The sequence below is a fragment of the Glossina fuscipes genome, unplaced genomic scaffold (assembly GCF_014805625.2).
Source record: "Glossina fuscipes isolate IAEA_lab_2018 unplaced genomic scaffold, Yale_Gfus_2 112, whole genome shotgun sequence".
NCBI classification, from domain to species: domain Eukaryota; kingdom Metazoa; phylum Arthropoda; class Insecta; order Diptera; family Glossinidae; genus Glossina; species Glossina fuscipes.
This window is the reverse complement of record NW_023998455.1, coordinates 3,409,547-3,427,532: the sequence shown is the minus strand read 5'-3', so window position 1 is coordinate 3,427,532 and position 17,986 is coordinate 3,409,547. Positions and strand designations below refer to the sequence as shown.

At 33.1% G+C, this 17,986-nt stretch overlaps 3 protein-coding genes and 1 long non-coding RNA gene across 4 annotated transcripts in view; 2 read left to right on the top strand and 2 right to left on the bottom strand.

The window, feature by feature from the left end:
• LOC119639126 overlaps positions 1–4,809 on the top strand; it is a 16,577-nt gene extending 11,768 nt beyond the window's left edge. The window contains exon 2 of the long non-coding RNA XR_005247535.1: positions 4,316–4,809. This is a non-coding gene — a long non-coding RNA (uncharacterized LOC119639126). The remainder of the gene's footprint in view (positions 1–4,315) is intronic.
• A 5,959-nt stretch (positions 4,810–10,768) lies between these two features.
• LOC119639594 (methionine synthase reductase) lies at positions 10,769–13,972 on the bottom strand. The gene is made up of 3 exons (XM_038037066.1): positions 13,655–13,972; positions 13,268–13,447; positions 10,769–13,201 (listed from the first exon to the last, which is right to left on the bottom strand). Exons 1-3 carry the CDS (start codon positions 13,775–13,777, stop codon positions 12,104–12,106), a joined length of 1,401 nt encoding a protein of 466 aa, XP_037892994.1. The 5' UTR covers positions 13,778–13,972; the 3' UTR covers positions 10,769–12,103.
• A 352-nt stretch (positions 13,973–14,324) lies between these two features.
• LOC119639426 (histone-lysine N-methyltransferase SETMAR-like) lies at positions 14,325–16,037 on the top strand. The gene is made up of 2 exons (XM_038036794.1): positions 14,325–14,714; positions 14,827–16,037. The coding sequence occupies exon 2, from the start codon at positions 14,993–14,995 to the stop codon at positions 16,019–16,021; it is 1,029 nt and encodes a 342-aa protein (XP_037892722.1). The 5' UTR covers positions 14,325–14,714; positions 14,827–14,992; the 3' UTR covers positions 16,022–16,037.
• A 306-nt stretch (positions 16,038–16,343) lies between these two features.
• LOC119639454 (general transcription factor IIF subunit 2) lies at positions 16,344–17,470 on the bottom strand. The gene is made up of 2 exons (XM_038036838.1): positions 16,770–17,470; positions 16,344–16,687 (listed from the first exon to the last, which is right to left on the bottom strand). The coding sequence occupies exons 1-2, from the start codon at positions 17,298–17,300 to the stop codon at positions 16,385–16,387; spliced, it is 834 nt and encodes a 277-aa protein (XP_037892766.1). The 5' UTR covers positions 17,301–17,470; the 3' UTR covers positions 16,344–16,384.
• Between the last annotated feature and the right edge of the window lie 516 nt (positions 17,471–17,986).

Genomic DNA, 17,986 nt, shown 5'->3' with positions numbered 1-17,986 from the left:
TTTGTTCAAAAACTAGCATGTTAGTAAAATACTCTTGACTTTGCTTTATATCATAGAAAAATTTTTGTTCAAAAACTAGCATGTTACTTAAATACTCCTTCCTTTGCTTTATATCATGGAAAAATGTTTGTTCAAAAACCAGCATGTTAGTCAAAGTCTCCCTCCTTTGCTGTATATCTCTAAAAATGTTATCCGAAAACTATCGTGTCAGTAGTTACCCGAATTTTCATTTTTTGCCAAAAGGTAATTTAAAGTGTATGTTATTATCTCGTTATTCAAACTTTGCTTCTCTGGATCATAAACCCTGGATATAGTAATGAAATTAGATCTTTCTCAAAAGTTTTAATGTCTTTTTTTCCATTACACACTTTGCATATTGTAACTTTTCGCCCATTACATTGAGTGTTGCAGAGCTACATTGCGTTTTTAACGAAAACGCCAATATAGCCCACTTTTTTTTATCATCATCGAAATCAATTTACGTAGTAATTAAGAGGAATTTCTGAAAAAAGATTAAGTGACTTCTCGCGAATAAGCTAACAACAAGACATTATATTGTAAGCTTTGGCGACGTCATGTATTCTAGAATCCAGATAGAGAAAGTTGATTGAAACCTTATTAGAAATATTTATTAAGAACGCTCACAGTTTCCGTGCAAGCAAATACGAAGCTCTATCTATGACTAGGGATTTTCCATTGAACATTTTGACACCGTTGACAAATATGTGAAGCAAGGTAATATATATATATATTACAGATTCGAGTTTTTCACAAAACATGGAAATTGTAGTGGACAGATAACTCCCATTATCAAGGTTGATCGATTGTCGTTTGTTAAGAATGAAAAGTGCTTGGACGGCGGTTGTTCTTTCCTGTAACCTGCCGCCGATCGTAATTTAAATTTGTACTGGCTTAACCTTTGTTACGTATTATGGTTTTTTGCTCATTGTGCAGTAAACGTTCATTTTCGGACAAACTCATCGATAAGTTTCGATTAGAACACCTCTTGCACTGAGCTTTTCGATTGTTCAACCAAGAGTACTTAGGCTAGGCCGCTACTTTTTCTCTCAAAAGACAAAAAGGTTTTGAACCGACAAACGTGATTAATCTTCCATTGATCGAGATAACAAGTGCATATATTTTATAAGGTTCCGGATGAGTATTTCGGAATGTTTTAAACAAAAAGACAAACCCAGTATACTTAAAACTTTTTATTAAGGATGAATATGAATGAACATTGAAACTAATCATGTATGTCATATAAAGGAAATAAGGTAAGATGTCTTCCTGTTGTCAACAAAAAAAAAAAAGAAAAATTAATAAATAAATGCACTCGCACAACTTTAAAGAAAAAGACGTCAATTATTCCAAAATGTTGTAAGTAAATTCCAGTGATTCCAATAAATTCTTAAGCGTTGGTATAATGGGCGCTGTCTTAAGCTTATGATATGTGTATAATAGTTGTGTAGGGCATGTGATCTGCAGTAATAAAAAATGCCTATAACTCAATCATGTCTAATATTTATAAATAAATAGGACCGTTTGACTAGACGTGCTCTCTCGTCCATATGTCCTCGAGTTGTTTGTTTTTCAATCGCGTTACTCGCCTTTGTAACAATCTATCTACAGAGAGCTTTGGAGCATTTCTTGCTATTCTTGCCTATAAATTGAACTCTCGCCTTGCCTTCCCTAAAATGTTAGTTTCAAAAAGAAATGACTATCAAATCTTTAGCTAACCTACTGTTGGAATAAAATATCGAAACATTTCCCAAATATGTACGTGTTCAGCTTAACTGATCGGCATAAGAGATTCGGATCGAACTTTTTTTTTAAATAACTTTCGTATTTATTTTTTATTTACTGAAATCTATTTTTAGTCGTAAGAGTTGACAGTAAAACTTAAGTACACATATGTACACATGTCTGTTGTAACATTTTGATATTCGGAAGTATGCGGCGTGTGGTGGTGGTGGTGGTTGGTAGGCAAACTTCGTTTACTTCTTATCTTTATGTATCGCTGCGTATCTATTTTCTTGGTATACACTTATATAATGCATTTACAGTAATATTCATGTTTTACCCATATGTGTGATGACACTGCACATTTTTCTTCTATCTTTTTATTTTATTTTTTATACCCATCACCGAAGGATGGGGGGAGGTATATTCATGTTGTCAAAGCGTTTGCAACGCCCAGAGAGAAAAAACAGAGATCCCACAAAGTATATACATTCTTAATAAGCACCCAATTCGAAATCGATTTAAGCATATCCGTCTGTCCGTGTGTTGTAAACAGTCTCTTGGCCGCAAAAGTGAAGCTATCGACCAAAAGAGAAACGCTACGACTTAAGTATATATATTCGTGATCAGCGTGAAATTCTGAGTTGATTGAGTCATGTCTGTCCGTCTATGCAATGTTTTCTGTAAGCATTTCGATCAAGGCATTCTGATCGGCTGAATCGATCCGTTCTTAAAGTCGATGAAATGAAGGCGGAGGCATAGTTCAAATCAATGCGAGTGCTGCTGGATAGAGCATGTGTCCAGTGAAGCGCCTGCTAATACAGAAAAGAAATTTTTAACGATATGCGAAATAAAAAGTTGATCGCATGGGATAATTATATGCGACAAATATTAAGTTAATGCTTTGCTTTTTTTTTCTTTTTTTTTTTGTATGATAGGAAGCGTGAAGTGCATCGATCGTTCTCTACTATCGACAACCGTTGGATTGAAGTGCGCAATTGATGACTTTGCAAAACATTAAGAGGGTCTGGCGTTTACATTTTCCAATTTCGATTAATTATATTTCTAACTGTAACCTTAGCTTAATGCTAAACAGTTGACAGATTGTAAGGGCCTTCACCGAGCTATGTTAAGCTATTAGATAAGTGTCTTTGCTAATTAAATTCAAAGTTATCTTCACACTGTTCATTATTTTTTCCCTGCATTTATTATATTAAGATTGTCAGGTTGATAAACTGTGGGTATGTCTGCCGTGCCTAATTATTATTATTATATAACAGCAAGCTTTCAATTGCATACAATGTCGTCTTGTCAACACAATATGTACAGTGTCTACTATAGGTTATACGTCAAAAAAAAAAAAAGAAAAAAAAAAGAAAATTGCATTTGCGAAGTGAGGAAGAGTGTATAAAAAATTCGTTCTCAAGTCTCATAATTGTTTTTGATTTTTCCTCTTTTCATTTGTTGCTGCTTTTTGTTGTTTGTGCCATCACAAATTGAATATTTGTTTTTCATGATTTTACTGCCGTCTCAGATCGCTAACTGACAATGTAAGAGTAGTGACCTCTGAGCAGGGCACGCTTGTGCATGCCTTAATTGCTTTAGTTTAATTTCTTTTAATTTTGATGTACATATGTATACGTAGGAAGAACAATATTTGCTTCTACAAGCAAATTAAAATAACAGTTTATTATACCCTACACTACCTACTGTCGTGCAGCGTGCAGTAAATTTGTGCGAACGCATGTGTGACATCTGGAAGGGCTTAAGCTAAACGCACCATCATCAATTTCTGAATTGATCTGAGCTATTCAACCAACAGATCGCAATTGGTACACTCACGCGCTTGTACCCAACAACAACAAGCGGTGCTGAGAATAGTTTCAATCGGCGCGATCAACGCACATAAGGATTCTCAGGATATGTAAACAGTGATTTGAAAAATAAAAATCAAGTGTACCTCAGTTTAGGAAAAAACCTTGATACCAGATAACTTGGATTACGTAGATATATTTGTTAGACCCCAGAAATATTTATGGAAAATCAAGGTCTAGTTCGAAAACTGAAAATTAAATTTACTGAATTTTGGATCGCATCAGATGATGTTTGGGCAGCCTCCTCAAATGGGTTTAGGTTTGATGAAAAGTATGCCATTATATGGCAATAAGCTTTAGTTTATTGGTTTATTATTACCGGAAAGAGTGAGTTAGGTAGACAGGGACATTTGTGTCTCTGGGGGTTCAACTTGGGTACGCTACCGTGAAGGTTTAATCCGTATCCGGATAGAGTTAAGTATACTAGGCGATTGTAGTGTAGGGTGTCAAATGGTCTGTCTTGCCCGGCTATAATGTCTTTATTTGTTTTGATATTTATTTATTTTTGTTCGCCAAGCAGGCAAAAGATCTCGGCTAACAAGCCAATAGTCATGGCTGCAAGTCTCAAGTGCGATAGAGTTTTTCAACAACAAAGCCAGCGCTGTTAAATTTTAGATTTGGATTTTATTTCTCTGGTTAAATCAATAATCATAACAATAACAATAATATTTATTTATTTTTTATATATTTTTTATTTTCAGATTGTTTTGACTCCTGCGAAATAATGGCTGACCATTGTACGTTAATATGTCCTTCAAGTTTATATTTAGTAAAGCGTCATCATAATATATATATAATAACTTTTAAAACACACATGCAAACGTAAAAAATGCAATTAAACTCAATTAAGTTCATCATCATCATCATCATGATCTTTATCATAAGCATTATCATTAGCATTAATAATATCGTAAGGATGTGAAGATAAATTCAAATTCAATTAGCAAAGGCATCTACCATCTCTCTTAGCATAGCTGTGTAAACGTCCTAAGATTAAAAACTCTATTAAGTAGTTATAATTAGAAGGCAGACAGATTTGAAAGCCTGCTCCGTCTAAATTAGAAATCGTGTAGACATTGATTTTCTTGGCCGCTTCGTGAATTTATATGAAAGCACCTTTCAAACGAGCTTAACGAATACAAATCGTATTTGTAGGAAGTACTTCTAACAATTTCTTGAAATTTGGTATGTGACCCAAAAAACAGTCCAAACTTGAGTTCTTAATCTGCAGTTTCTAGGCGCAGGAACCTAACACACATAACTACAGGCAGTATGTCTGGATGTGTTTTAATTGCATTATCCACGTAATGCCTGAGAGGAAACAGTTATATTCCCCATATATGTGGGTAGTCCATGCATTTCGCCTTAGAACATAACAAACAAGATGCACTAAGTTTTGAAAATTTTTGATTTTTAGTTTCACTCTAGAATAGTTTCGTCATTCGGTTTACCAAATTTTTTACATAATAAGATACATAATTAATAAGCACTGGCGAAGCAAACATCATTTAGCATCGTTACGATAAAAACACTCCCTCCAGGGCGGCGTCCATGGAATAAAATCCAAGTAGTTCGTGACGCCTTCACCCCTCCATTAATGTAGCCACAAAATGCATACAAGTATGGTTCTCTGGAAATCTAGAGTGAGAGTGAAATGAAATGTAATACCAAATTCACGTCGATCCATCCGAAGCTTTTTGCAGAGATTATAGGGTCGGACAAGGGCGGCTACACATTTGTACAAATTCTCACGGTATCCGATGGTTACACGCCCAGCAAAAGAGAAATTTTCTAGGCTTTGTGCGTTTGTTGTTGTGTTTTACGGTAATGCGAAATGCCGCATATTTCGGAAAAACAGTTTCCTCTTACAAGGGCAATACAATCGAAACGCGTCCTTACATATTACCTGCAGTAAAAGTGTGACGGGTTAGCCGGGGACACTTTCCCGATTAAAAACACAAATTTAGTTGTTTTCCGTACCAGTTTTTTTTAAATTTCCAAAAATTTTCCCGTCAGCAGGGTGTTTAGGTTATTTAAAATATATTTTCATACGGTCTCACGAGGTATCCAAAAAAGAATATATTAAGTTTTCTAATTTTGACTGAGTAGGCTTTCAAATCCAATTATATCTTAATTCTAACCGCTTAACAGAGTTCATTTAGGACGTTTACAGAGCTCTGTTCAGACAGATGGTAGATGCCTTTGCTAGTTATTCGAGTTCATCCTCACAATCTTTAATATCGTTATCGATATCAATATGGATCAAAGTTAAAACATTTGTTTTAAAATATGCCTACGATCTATACGATTTAGATAGAAATTTTATATGTATATATATATATATACATGTCTATATGTGTTTATATATATATAATACACATAACAATATTAAAAGTGTTTTTATTATTTTTTTTTTTTTAACTAAAGAAATTATAAAAAACCAATGGAAAAAAAAAATATATATATATATATATATACATATATGTATATGTATATGCGTACAAATTTTATACGCACAATTACCGAAGAGCTATTTGCTCAAAATTAGCATAAAGTATTGAAAATTTTTATTAAATAGAAATTAATGAAAAATAAATATAAAAATTTGCCAAAATTTTCAATATTGAACAGAAATACTACAAAGTAATTAAAAAGTATATATCTATTTAACTAATGAAAATGTATATTAAAAAGTATATGATTTATATATAGATTTACAATCGTAGTTTTCAACTAGTATATAATATTGAATTAAAAAAACTTGATATACATTAATAAAATAAGGTTTAAAAAAAAAAACTATATATATATATATATATATATATATACACGTATGTGATTTACGCGCGATTTTAAACCAAGTTCTTCACAATTGTATTTTAATGTTATCATCGTCTAAACATTGATCATAAATTTCTGCTTTTAATGTTTTTTCGTTTTTTTTTTTTTTTCTTTAGAAATAATTTATCCAAAAATAAAGCTAAAGTGCCATTAGGTGTTTAAAAAAAAACAAATTAAAAAATTTTGAAACTTAGAGCAACAGTTTGCATTAATTTCTTCTAACCTGTGGTTAAAATTAGTTTTAAAACATTATAAAATAAAGTTGACAGAGCGAGACAGAGAGAGAGAGAGGGAGAGAGAGAGAGAAAGTGAAGGATAACAAAAAGAAAAAACTCTTATAAAACAGGGATGTGTGCATTAATGCTGGATAATAAAAATTTCTTCTTAGCAAATAAAACGTTTTTAACCGAACCAATCTTGGATACCCGACCATTGAAATCACATTCAATTAACGTTAGCCAAATTTTCGAGCAAATCAATTGAATGAAGGAATAAAATTTTATTTGCTTTGTTAATAAAAATATATATGTATGTATATATATTATATCCATCATATATATCTCATTAAATTAATATATGAAAATTATAAAGTATTCAATTATTACTATAGTGGGTGTGTTAATTGTATGATGGGCATTTTCATATTGACTTTTTCTTTTTTTTTTTTGTAGTGATGCTATGGTGCTTCTATTGTTATTGAAAGTTCATTTTTCAGGTCTGTTTGTGGTCGGTGAAGAAAAAATTTTTATTTGGGGAAAACTGATTCAATCTATTAAGAGCTCTCTAGACAATCCAAACCCCAAAGATAAGTTTATTAAACTCTTATCGAAGATTTACAAATATTTTATTAGTTAGGCAATTAGTTGTTATTATAATTCATGAACCAATCGGAACGTTAGACTGTTGCAAGCTTTTCTACATAATGTTGTGATCAAAAATTAAGACCAATATTCACGTTAAATTGCGCAAATATCAGAAATGTTTTCTTTTTTTTTTCCAAATTGGTAACACTGCGAAAGACACAAAAAACACTTTTTTCGGTTATTGAGCAAAGAAAAAGCATTAAATTTTCTTCACGAAATTAAATTTATTGCGTAAAAATCCTAAAGGAAATAAGCATACCTTGAAGTATTGAAACAAAAAAATTCTATTGAAAAATATATTAAAAAATGGCAACACCATAACCATTCTCGGCAAATTGCTTGAATTAAGCTGCATGCCCCTTCGAAAAATCGTGCTTCGAGACAACGCGTTTCAAAATTCAGAATATGCTTTCTTATTACAATAAACTTCTTGTTATTTTTTTTTTAAAGTCTCAAATTCTAGGACCATAAAAATACCCTCATTTTTCTTCTTCAAAAGTGGCCGATACAAAGCAATGAGCAAATTGCGGATTTTATACCACACGTGTGTCGGACTAATGGAGAAGACGGCAAGAAAATGTACAATTTAATATCAAAAACTTTTAATGTCTTGGCCCTTGAAAGTTCTAAAATCGCTCTCGGCTTTGCTTCCATCCCAATGACATTTTTCAATTCATCTAAGTACATTTTGAAGAGATCTGTTAATATGTTAAGGAAATTAGAAATAAACATCAAAATTAAAGATATTCCTTGATGTTACCTTCTCGTTCCCTACATAAAATGAAGATATACTATATGCCTAAAAATGGATTAATTTTAGAATGACTCTGGCAGACACTGCGATTAATTTTTTCTTAATAATTCCAGGAATGTGGGTACCAAATAAAAGAACTTGGAGAGCAAAATGCAAAAGACATAGTGTTGGGTATGCGAGATTCGGCCCCCTCCGAATATAACTTTCTTATTTCTTTTTTTTGAGTTTTTATTTAAATTAAAATATCGTAGGGAAGATGAATATAAATCAAAAAAAAAGTGTACCGTGTTATATCGAAATCTTATCTGTGTTTTCAGAGACAGTGTCATAAGACAGCTTGAAGTGGTGTAAATGAAGGCAATATGTAACTTTTTTTTACGAAAATCGAAAGCTATGAAACAGGAGAAGCAAGGATCGAGCAACAGCCGATGACAATTGTCAAATCTCAATGTCATTCCTAGCGAAGAGTAAAAGTGGAAAGTTTTATCGTGTATTTCGTTGTAGTTTATGAGTAACGAGCAAAAAAAAAGAACATGGAAAGTGAAGGTGTTCTCAGTTTTATTGTATAGGCTATTGTTAACCTTGTAGGCGTGTCCTTTGACCGATTTAGATCATTGTCAAATACTTTTGCAAATTTTTAGCCGATATTTTCATTTTTGCGAACGGAGGAACAGTTGCACAGATGGACAGAATGTGATACTTACGCGAGTTTTTGAAGCATGCTTGCATTCATCCAGAATTTGATGTTTATCAAGCATAGGACAAATACTTTATGGGATTTATGAAGCTTTTTTGTGTGACGGGTACATCAACATAAATGTATTCAAAAAATGATGAAGATGACAAGATCAAAAAATTCATTTTCATTAAAAATTAAAGCGAATCTATTTATTTATTTATTTTTTCCTCCTCTTCTGAATGAGAAAGTAAAAGTAAAAGCACAACACACATACGATACAATGACACGTTATTCCAATATTCGCATAATTTATACCAAAGGTTGCATTGAAACAATTCGTGACAAATGCCGTGCTAAGCGGGGGACGCCTCTACTCGATTTTTTAAAATCGCGTTGCATCGAAACCATGCTTGACAATCGACGCACGCGACAATAACCGGTGGACGCTTGCGTACGAATCGTTCGTAGAAGTGAAAGTCGCGACTGTAGGCCAAACAAAGGTAAAAAGTAATTGATGTTAATAATCATCACTTTTAGTTAACTCGCTCTCAGTTTTCCCGACAGCCGACTAAATCGGCTTGAATCCTTAGGTATTGCATATGTATATGAAATTTCTCATCTTTTGAATCCACATTTAGGGAATTAAAAATGACATGATGATTTTTATTTAATTCCGATTTAAAAAAATACAAAATAAATAAATAAGGATAGAAAATCGGTGAAATTATTACGAATAAATCTGGAAAATTAAACGCACAAATTGTTCGATAAAGAGAAATAAAGGCTCTTAATAAAATGTAGTTAAATTTAAAAAAATTAATAATAATAATAATAATGATAAAAAAATTTATTATTTTGTTTTTTTAATTTAAAAAACAAACGACTCTTAAGTGCCCTGTATAAAATATTTTTGCTATTTTTATTGTCAAATTGACTTAAACGATACTTCAATTTAATTATTTGATATATATATATATTTTTTTTTTTTTCGTTCAACAATTTTGCAAATTATTTATATTAAATAAAAACAAAAAAAAAAAATTAACTAAATAAAAATAACTAAATTATGTGTAACCAATAGATATATGAAATATTTCAAAAATCTAATTACAACGAAAATTAATGATAAACATTAAACAGTATTTATGCCAGATTTGAAACGAAAACATACCGTCAGCGAAAATTTCAAGAAACATTTTTAAACTCCGTTTAACAAAAAAGAAAAAAAAAAAAAATGAAAACAGAAAAATCTTTGATAAAGAAATTATTCCCATCTTTATTTTTTGTTTTTTTTTTTTTAACTTTCATATAGCAAGTAGATGTTTTAATCTTCATAAAAATATGTAATTAAATAAACAAATAAATAAATGTTCTGTTTTGTAAGCGTTAGTGCTATTTTAAAAAACCATATAACATAATATCATACAAAGATTACCGAAAAGAAAAACCACTTACAAATAATAATAATAAATATACTTCAATTGCAATAAAAGTGTTTTTTCTTTTTTTTTTTTTTATACATATTTAAAACTGTACACTGATTTCAATTTTATTTAGATTATTTTATATAAATACATTTTGCCTCCAGTTTAGAATTTCGTTTCATCTCTGCGATCCCTTAGTTTGACGATTCGATTGCAATTGAGTTTAGGCATTGCCATTGTATCAAATAGTGTTTACATTGCCGTGCATTTGTTATATTACAATAAAACATAGACGTCACATCCCATAGTCGTTGATCGTGTAATTTAAAAGCTACGCATAATGCAAATGTCCCATCATTGCAGTCCAACTCGGATACGACTTTATAGGCGTTCGGGTATAATCAAACGGATGTAGCCTCGTATCACTATACGGCCGAACAAGTAGTATGCCATTGGTTCTTACTACGGAGGAATGCTGTCGCAACAACACTTTGCCATTAGTAGCGTAAAACTAATCTGCCGCATGATGGTCTAAACCCAGCCCACGTTCGCTTGCATAGGTGAAAAATCCAATGCTTGGTGTATTTTGCTTCACAATGATAGCAAGAGCCTATATCAAAGGATCAAAAAGCTACGCCGCAATGAACGCTTGGCCGCAACAAGCCAGGTAACCCAGTGTTAACTTCTCTAATATCTCTCGTTGCAAACTCGTTGAAACAAAAGGATCGACAGGCCGAGCTTTTGCTGTCCCTATGTGTACTGGAAACTGACCAGATCAAGTCAGCTTTTGTCCTTTTGTTCTATGTGTGGTTTCCGTCCGCAGTGACGTGGCCTTGGGACACCTCCGTTAATATCTCTATCTGACAAAGTTCTTGAATTGGATCGTACTTGAGTATTGAGAATTATACCAAATTCGAAGTATTGGTTATATAAACAAAATTTGTATAAATATATCCGTATAGTGAGTAGTGGTATTCATTGGCGATAATCAAACCGAGAAACAATATCTTCCAGTTATTCTGCATCTCTTACGTCTCCTTACACTGCCAGATTAGAGTCAAGCCCAATAGGGTCTTCTCTCCCTGCCCATTTTTTCAAGCGCTACAGCAGACAGATTCCTTAACGGGGTTTAACGTCCGTGGGAAAAAAACGCTGACATATGTATATCGTACTTGATGGCGATTACGTATTGATTGCAGAAACCGAGTTTACGCTTGACTAATTTGTTTCATTTTCCAAACCCTATTCTTTGCCAAATTTGTAAAAGCAGCGGAATGCTCATCCTCCGCTGATGGCTATGAAAAAATGAGCTTTTTTTTTCGGTAATTAAGATTACTTTGCCGTGATTTTTACATAAAGATACTATAGATACTCTCTTTTTGCATTTTGGAATTTTCGGAGTTATATTAATTTGTTTAGCCCAGCTATTCTTTGTCCTTTTTGTGACCTTTTCATGGCACCCTCGTACCAATTAGACTTTGTAATGCATACAGAAGATCCAAACTCAGGACTGGAAACCCCTGACAAGCACCGCGTACTATCCTTTACATAAGGTATATATTTCGCGCGTAAAATGGGCCCTAAAATCCTTTAACGGAAGATGACAATTTTCAGTTGAGCTAAAAGCCTTTAGAATAGCCTGAAGAAGACACAACTTATTAAAAACAAAATGTATAAGATAGTCTTTGGATCTTCTGACTAAGAAAATATAGTACAATTGTCGGCTACTGTGAATTACATAAATGATTTTATTTTTTCACTTCTTGCGGATGGCCATTTACGCGGACAAAAAAAAAGAAGAAAATCGACGACCGAACATAGATAAACGGTAGACATCTCGGATTATTTTTAATCCAATAGTCAAGCATTTCCTCACCTTTTCGTTGACCTCTATAAAATAAAATCCTTTGTTTTTCTGCTTTTACTTTTTAGCACCAGAAATCTTCTCGATATTTATTTTGCCTACGATAATCTTTGATTATATTCTGAGCCTCAGATTGTTCGATATTGATTTCTTTACTTAAACATTTGCAAATTGTTGCCTCTAGGGCTGCGGATATTTGAGAACCATCTGCACATACATATATCGAGGTTTGCGGCTGCAAAAGTAAGTCAATGAACACTTTGGAATTCGCATTTAAGGCCTCATGTATATATTGATATGAATTGGTGGCGGACGGTGAACGAGAATGACTTTCTATAAATTTGTTTAAAACATTCTTAGAAAGCCATTGCATCAATTGAGAACGATGAGCGATTGCTTGCGGGCTAACACCACCTACAAAAAGCCATGTTTTGCCGGCAACTCCTGACGCTCCCTTTTCGATAAGACATTGCTTGTGCTGCAAAAAACCTAAATATGGAGCTAAAGCTGCACCTCCCACTGCTATAAGTATTTGATCATTTTGAAAATCGTCTTCTGTGTAACAAAATTTATTCGGCTGTCTTAGGTACATTAAAACTTGTGCAGGTTTACTCTGCAACATTTTTGTTGTAATACCAGGATTAGTAGAAAAAATCGAAAAAATTATACGAAATTCATTCGAATTAATTAAAGGACTGCTGGCTATAGAGTACTCCCTAGGTAAAAGGCGTGGCAAATGTTCTACTAATAAACTAAGCGGCGGTTGACATGATGGGCAAGTTTTCAAAATGTCCAACAGAGTAAAAGCATTTTGTAAAATAATTTCGTTATAATATGCAGACCCTTCTTTCGAAGATATACATTTTAAAAAGCTGACATCAGAGATGTCAGAACAATATTCAGCCAAAGTTCTTAGAAATTGCTTTTTCAAAACTCCTCTCAGATTAAGGCAATCTCTCAACACTTCTCGTGGTGTTGTTCGATTGGGTATATGTGAAGGGTATTTAGTTTTTTTAGATTCTTGCATTAGTTGAAATACGCATAAATTGTCTGCCTTATTTTCCAAATTTAAATATTTTAAAATATCTTCAACATCAGATTCATCATTGTGAGGTAATATACCGATCGTATTACCAGGCTGCCATGTAAAATCCCATATTTTCTAAAAGAAAGAAAACATTAAACATAAAGTAATGCATGCTGTATCAAGACCGTTAAGTTTACTTACCTTTACATCAAATTTTATTTCGGTTATACTTTTAGTGTGCAGTTGACCATCAGCTTCTAATAAAATCTTGAAATCTTTTACATTTACTCTAGTCAAAGTTGAAGGACTACGGGCAAAAGGATATTGCAGATCTAAACATTTTTCTTGGCCATGTCTGCAATCCAAATTCCAATCCAAATCCTATAAATTAAAACGATTTTAATATTATTCTTCTTCCTAGCGAGTGTTTACATATGTAACAAATTTCTGTTGTTGCGACTTTATCATAAAGGTAATTAATAAAATTAGCATCCGATTCGCGTTAATCACTTTTTCAGTTATTCCTCTTTTCGTAAACCAGTTAGAGAAATATTTGATTTATTCTCATTGATTTGTATTTCAACTTACCGGAGAATTATCCAAAAAACGTAATTCCAGAGTTCTATCCACTAATTTGGAAACTGTATACTTAGATAATATATATTTGTTAATATCTAAAGCTTTTTCCAACTCAACGTTGTCTGCAACCATCTTAATTTATGCTATCAATAACAATAAGTCGCACGAGGTATAAAACGTAAAAACGTAAATATAAAACAGCTGTCATAGGCGTGACTAAAATGACATTTGTAATTCACTTGGAATCGATGACAAGAGAGTGTAAATGCAACCTTAAGTTAATAAATGGAAAATTAGTTAATCGAAATGTCGTATTATTTTTGTCGCAAGCCCTATTATTTTCTATTTATTTATGTAAACAATTCATAATAGTAATCAGCTGTAATTTGAAGAACATTTTCGGATTAAAATTATACAGACAACAAGCACGGTCTTTCTAAATTAATGTTACGCAGTGTTACAGTTTTCTTTCGCTATTACGCTTCGAAACTGGGGGCTTCCGCTTTAGTGGAATAGGCCAATATGTTTGGAATGGTAATTGAGCGAGTGTTTATTTCCGATAGGTCTAAGGTAACCACCGAATTAGAACGCAAAATTGTTGCAGTGAGCATTTCAAAAATCCTTGCTGACTGCCCAGCCATGCTCACATAGCCCTATGTACAATATTGGTCTAAATTACTGCAATCTGTGGTAGAGCTCTTTGAATTGCCACCAGACAAAACTATTTTGGATAGCGATAATTTTGAGCCTGACAATCTGGCGGTTAGCAGGCTGCCGTCTCGCAATTAACTTATGCTCAGGCAAAGTTAGAAGACCTTCTTGTTAACGTCAGCGACGGTCGCAAATATTTAGCAGATTCTTTAAATAAATTATCACAATCTCGGCCTGTCGAAGTATCACAACTTCGCGCCACAGCTGGCGTCAACAGTTGCCAAGCTTTACAAAAGTACTGCAATGAAACAGGTGTGCGCATAATTTAAGAAGTCTCAACTATTCTATAAAAGCGATAATATTATCGATAATTGAAACGGAAAGCGGCAATGAATTATAAGAATTAACAAATATAAAGGTAAAACATTGCAAAAATAAATATAAGCCCTTGATATGTGCATATATATAAACTGTTTTTCAGCCCTCAGATGGAAAATCTCGTTATATTTATTCATAATTTTTATTTACAGTACGATGGTAATTGGAAAGTTCGCAGAGATTTATTTCATAAAAGCGACGGTCACTCCAGAAAAGCGACGATCACTTCAAAAAGTCGACACCTCCTTAGCAGTGAAAGAAAGAACTATGCAATTTACTACATTTTAAGGTTTCTTTATGCTATGATTATATCTTAAAATGGACAAAATTGAAAATCGTGCAGTGATTAAATTCTTTGTAAAAAAAGGTTTGAAAGCCATGAAAATTCATAGTGAAATGGTAAATGTATTGGGGGCCTCTGCCCCATCAAGAGCAATGGTTTGCAAATGGGCGGCCGAATTCCAGCGAGGGCGTCAGAGCCTATACGACGATCCCCGCTCTGGACGTCCAACGAGTGTAACGACGGAAGAAATGATTAATTCAGTACATAATATGATCAAGATTGATGGTCAATTGACTTTGAGTGAAATTGCTACAGCTATGGATGTATCATCTGAACGGGTACTGCACATTTTAAAAAAAGAATTGAGTTTGAGAAAGGTGTGCTCAAGATGGGTACCGAATGTGTTGAGCATTAATCAAAAACAACAGCGAATAGAATTTTCAACGCAAAATTTGAACTTATTTCGAAAAAATGAAATTGATTTTAAACGCCGTTTTGTAACCACAGACGAGACTTGGGTTTATCATTACAGCCCTGAACCAGGCAAAGAAACTAAGGCTGGCTGTTCAGTTCCAAAGCAACCAAAGTGGTCAAAATCAACAAAAAAGATTATGGCGTTAGTCTTTTGGGATGGAAAGGGCATTTTATTAATTGATTACCTGCAAACTGGCGAAATGATAACAGAAAAATATTACTTAAATCTTTTGGAACGTTTGGATGAGAGAATTCTGAGGAAAAGACCAGCTCTGGCAAAGAAAAAAATCTATTTTCACGTACCGGCTGATAGAGGTGTCCTTGTAAAGGACAAATTGAAGGTGTTACATTACGAATTGTTGCAGCATCCACCTTACTCACCAGATTTGACACCTTCCGTTTTTCATTTGTTCGTAAACTTAAAAAAATTCCTTGACGGCAAAAGATTTTCTTCTGATGAAGAAGTTATATTAGCAGTGAACGATTATTTTGATGGACTTCCAGAAAGTCATTTTAAAGATGGAATTAATAAATTAGGAAATCGTTGGGAAAAATGTATTGAACTTAATGGAGAATATACCGAAGAATAAAGTTACATTCCTAACACATTCTTAAGCATTATTAATTATATCCGCCATGTTTTGCGAATTATTTTCAGTTTCCTGTATTTAAAGGGATTAAGGGAACTAAGCACCAAATGCTTGGCAAATGCTTTGCTGTGATTAAGCGCCTGTTACAGTGTATTAGATTATTATACCTACAGTTACGCGCTTCCTTGATTTGAGTACGACGTCGTTTATATATCTGAAAGAATTCCAAACGATTTCTATTGCTTTTTTCGGTAAAATAAGTGTTAAGGATGAATTAGATTTTCGATTTGTTATAAAAATGTTCCAAAACATTGTAAATTAATCAGTTTCTTATTTTAATTCTGTTTTAAAATTAAATTAAATTTAGTGATCCGTATCACTGTCGGTACCAGTTTTATCATCATCTTTTTTTTCTGCGTCAGTCTTGTAATGACGATATTCTTTCTTCAATTCCCACATATTCTTGTGAGGATTTTTCATATTGTAATCACAAACTTCCTTTAATATTTCCTTCAAATAACCAATAGGTTGCTTGGTAATTTTGACCAAATCTTTAATATTGTAATATTGATGCTTTTCGAAAGCATTAAACAACATATCCATAACAGCATTTTTATCATCGCGGGCTTTTTTGCCTTCCGCCTTTTTACGTTCTCGATATTCTATCTGCAATGTAAAGAAAGAAGATGCAATTACAATCAAGTACTATGTCAATTTTCTCTCCTCTCTATTTCACATTTCAACTTACATTGTGAGCATGATCTTTAACTGGTTTGAAGTTTTGTACAATTTTATCAATAGGCTGGACTTTCCGAACCGGCACTGATGCTTTTTTTATAGATTCCAATTTTAATTTCATATAACAATTATCAGCTATAGGCCGGCATTCTAGTTTTTGTACTATGCGTCCTTCCATGTACAATTTTTCGGGGTCACTACAACTTGCATCTTTAAAATGATTTGTCTCGATGGGCGCCATATGTGAGAAAACACCAAGGGTTTGTTTAGTTACAACCGATACATCTAATATGTGTTCAGTGGGTATTTCTGCGTCAGGATCCAATTTGACGACCGCTTGTGTCAGTGTCAATGAAACTTGTGCCTTTTGACCTGGCGTCTTACTTATACGCAATTTCCCTACATCCATGTTGCTTGGAGCTTTTTCCCATTTCTGTGCTATGTACTTGGGCACTTTAACTAGCCACACGCCTCGTCCTGCATTCGAAAGATCTAATTCCTTGTCAACTATGGGCACTTTCTCTTTCTCGTCTTTAGACATTTTTGGTTTGAGTTTGCTAAATTTTTCAACTTTTTTGGTTAAATTGTTCTGGTGTGATCCTGATCCGTTTTACGAATCTCTTAACTTCCAGTTAGGGACGTATATTAAAATAAACAAACATTCACATTAACTACGATAAACCTGGCCACTAAAAGTAAAATCTTGAAAGAGAAGGCTAATAAAACAGCTGATTTTTTTCCGTTGCTTCATTTATACAGGCTTGCATTTTCTCTTCATATTCTCTTTTTTTGAGTGTGTTCAACAACATTTTAATTTGTGTTCATTTTAAATTCACTATAAATCGTATATAAAAAAAGTTTTGTTCATTTTGAGAATGCATACATGCATTAAGTTACAGTTTATGGAGCTTATTTTGAAAAGTAAGAAAAAGTCATTTACTACGGCCTCTGTAACTAACTAAATAACTGTGTTGCCTTTATACATATTATTAGTATCTGGGAAAGAAGATTTACTCTATGAATTCGAGAATTCGAGTAAACAGTTCCTTTGATCTGAACGCCAATATATCTACCAATGTCATGTTTTAGCTTGATCTCTGCCACATTTTGAAATTTATCTGCTCACGCATTCTTAAGTTCTCATCCTTAGGAAAATTTAGCATTTTTTTGCCAATTGTAGACATGTTTATAAGTGATTCTCTCTCACTTTTAAATTTGACTTCAAGA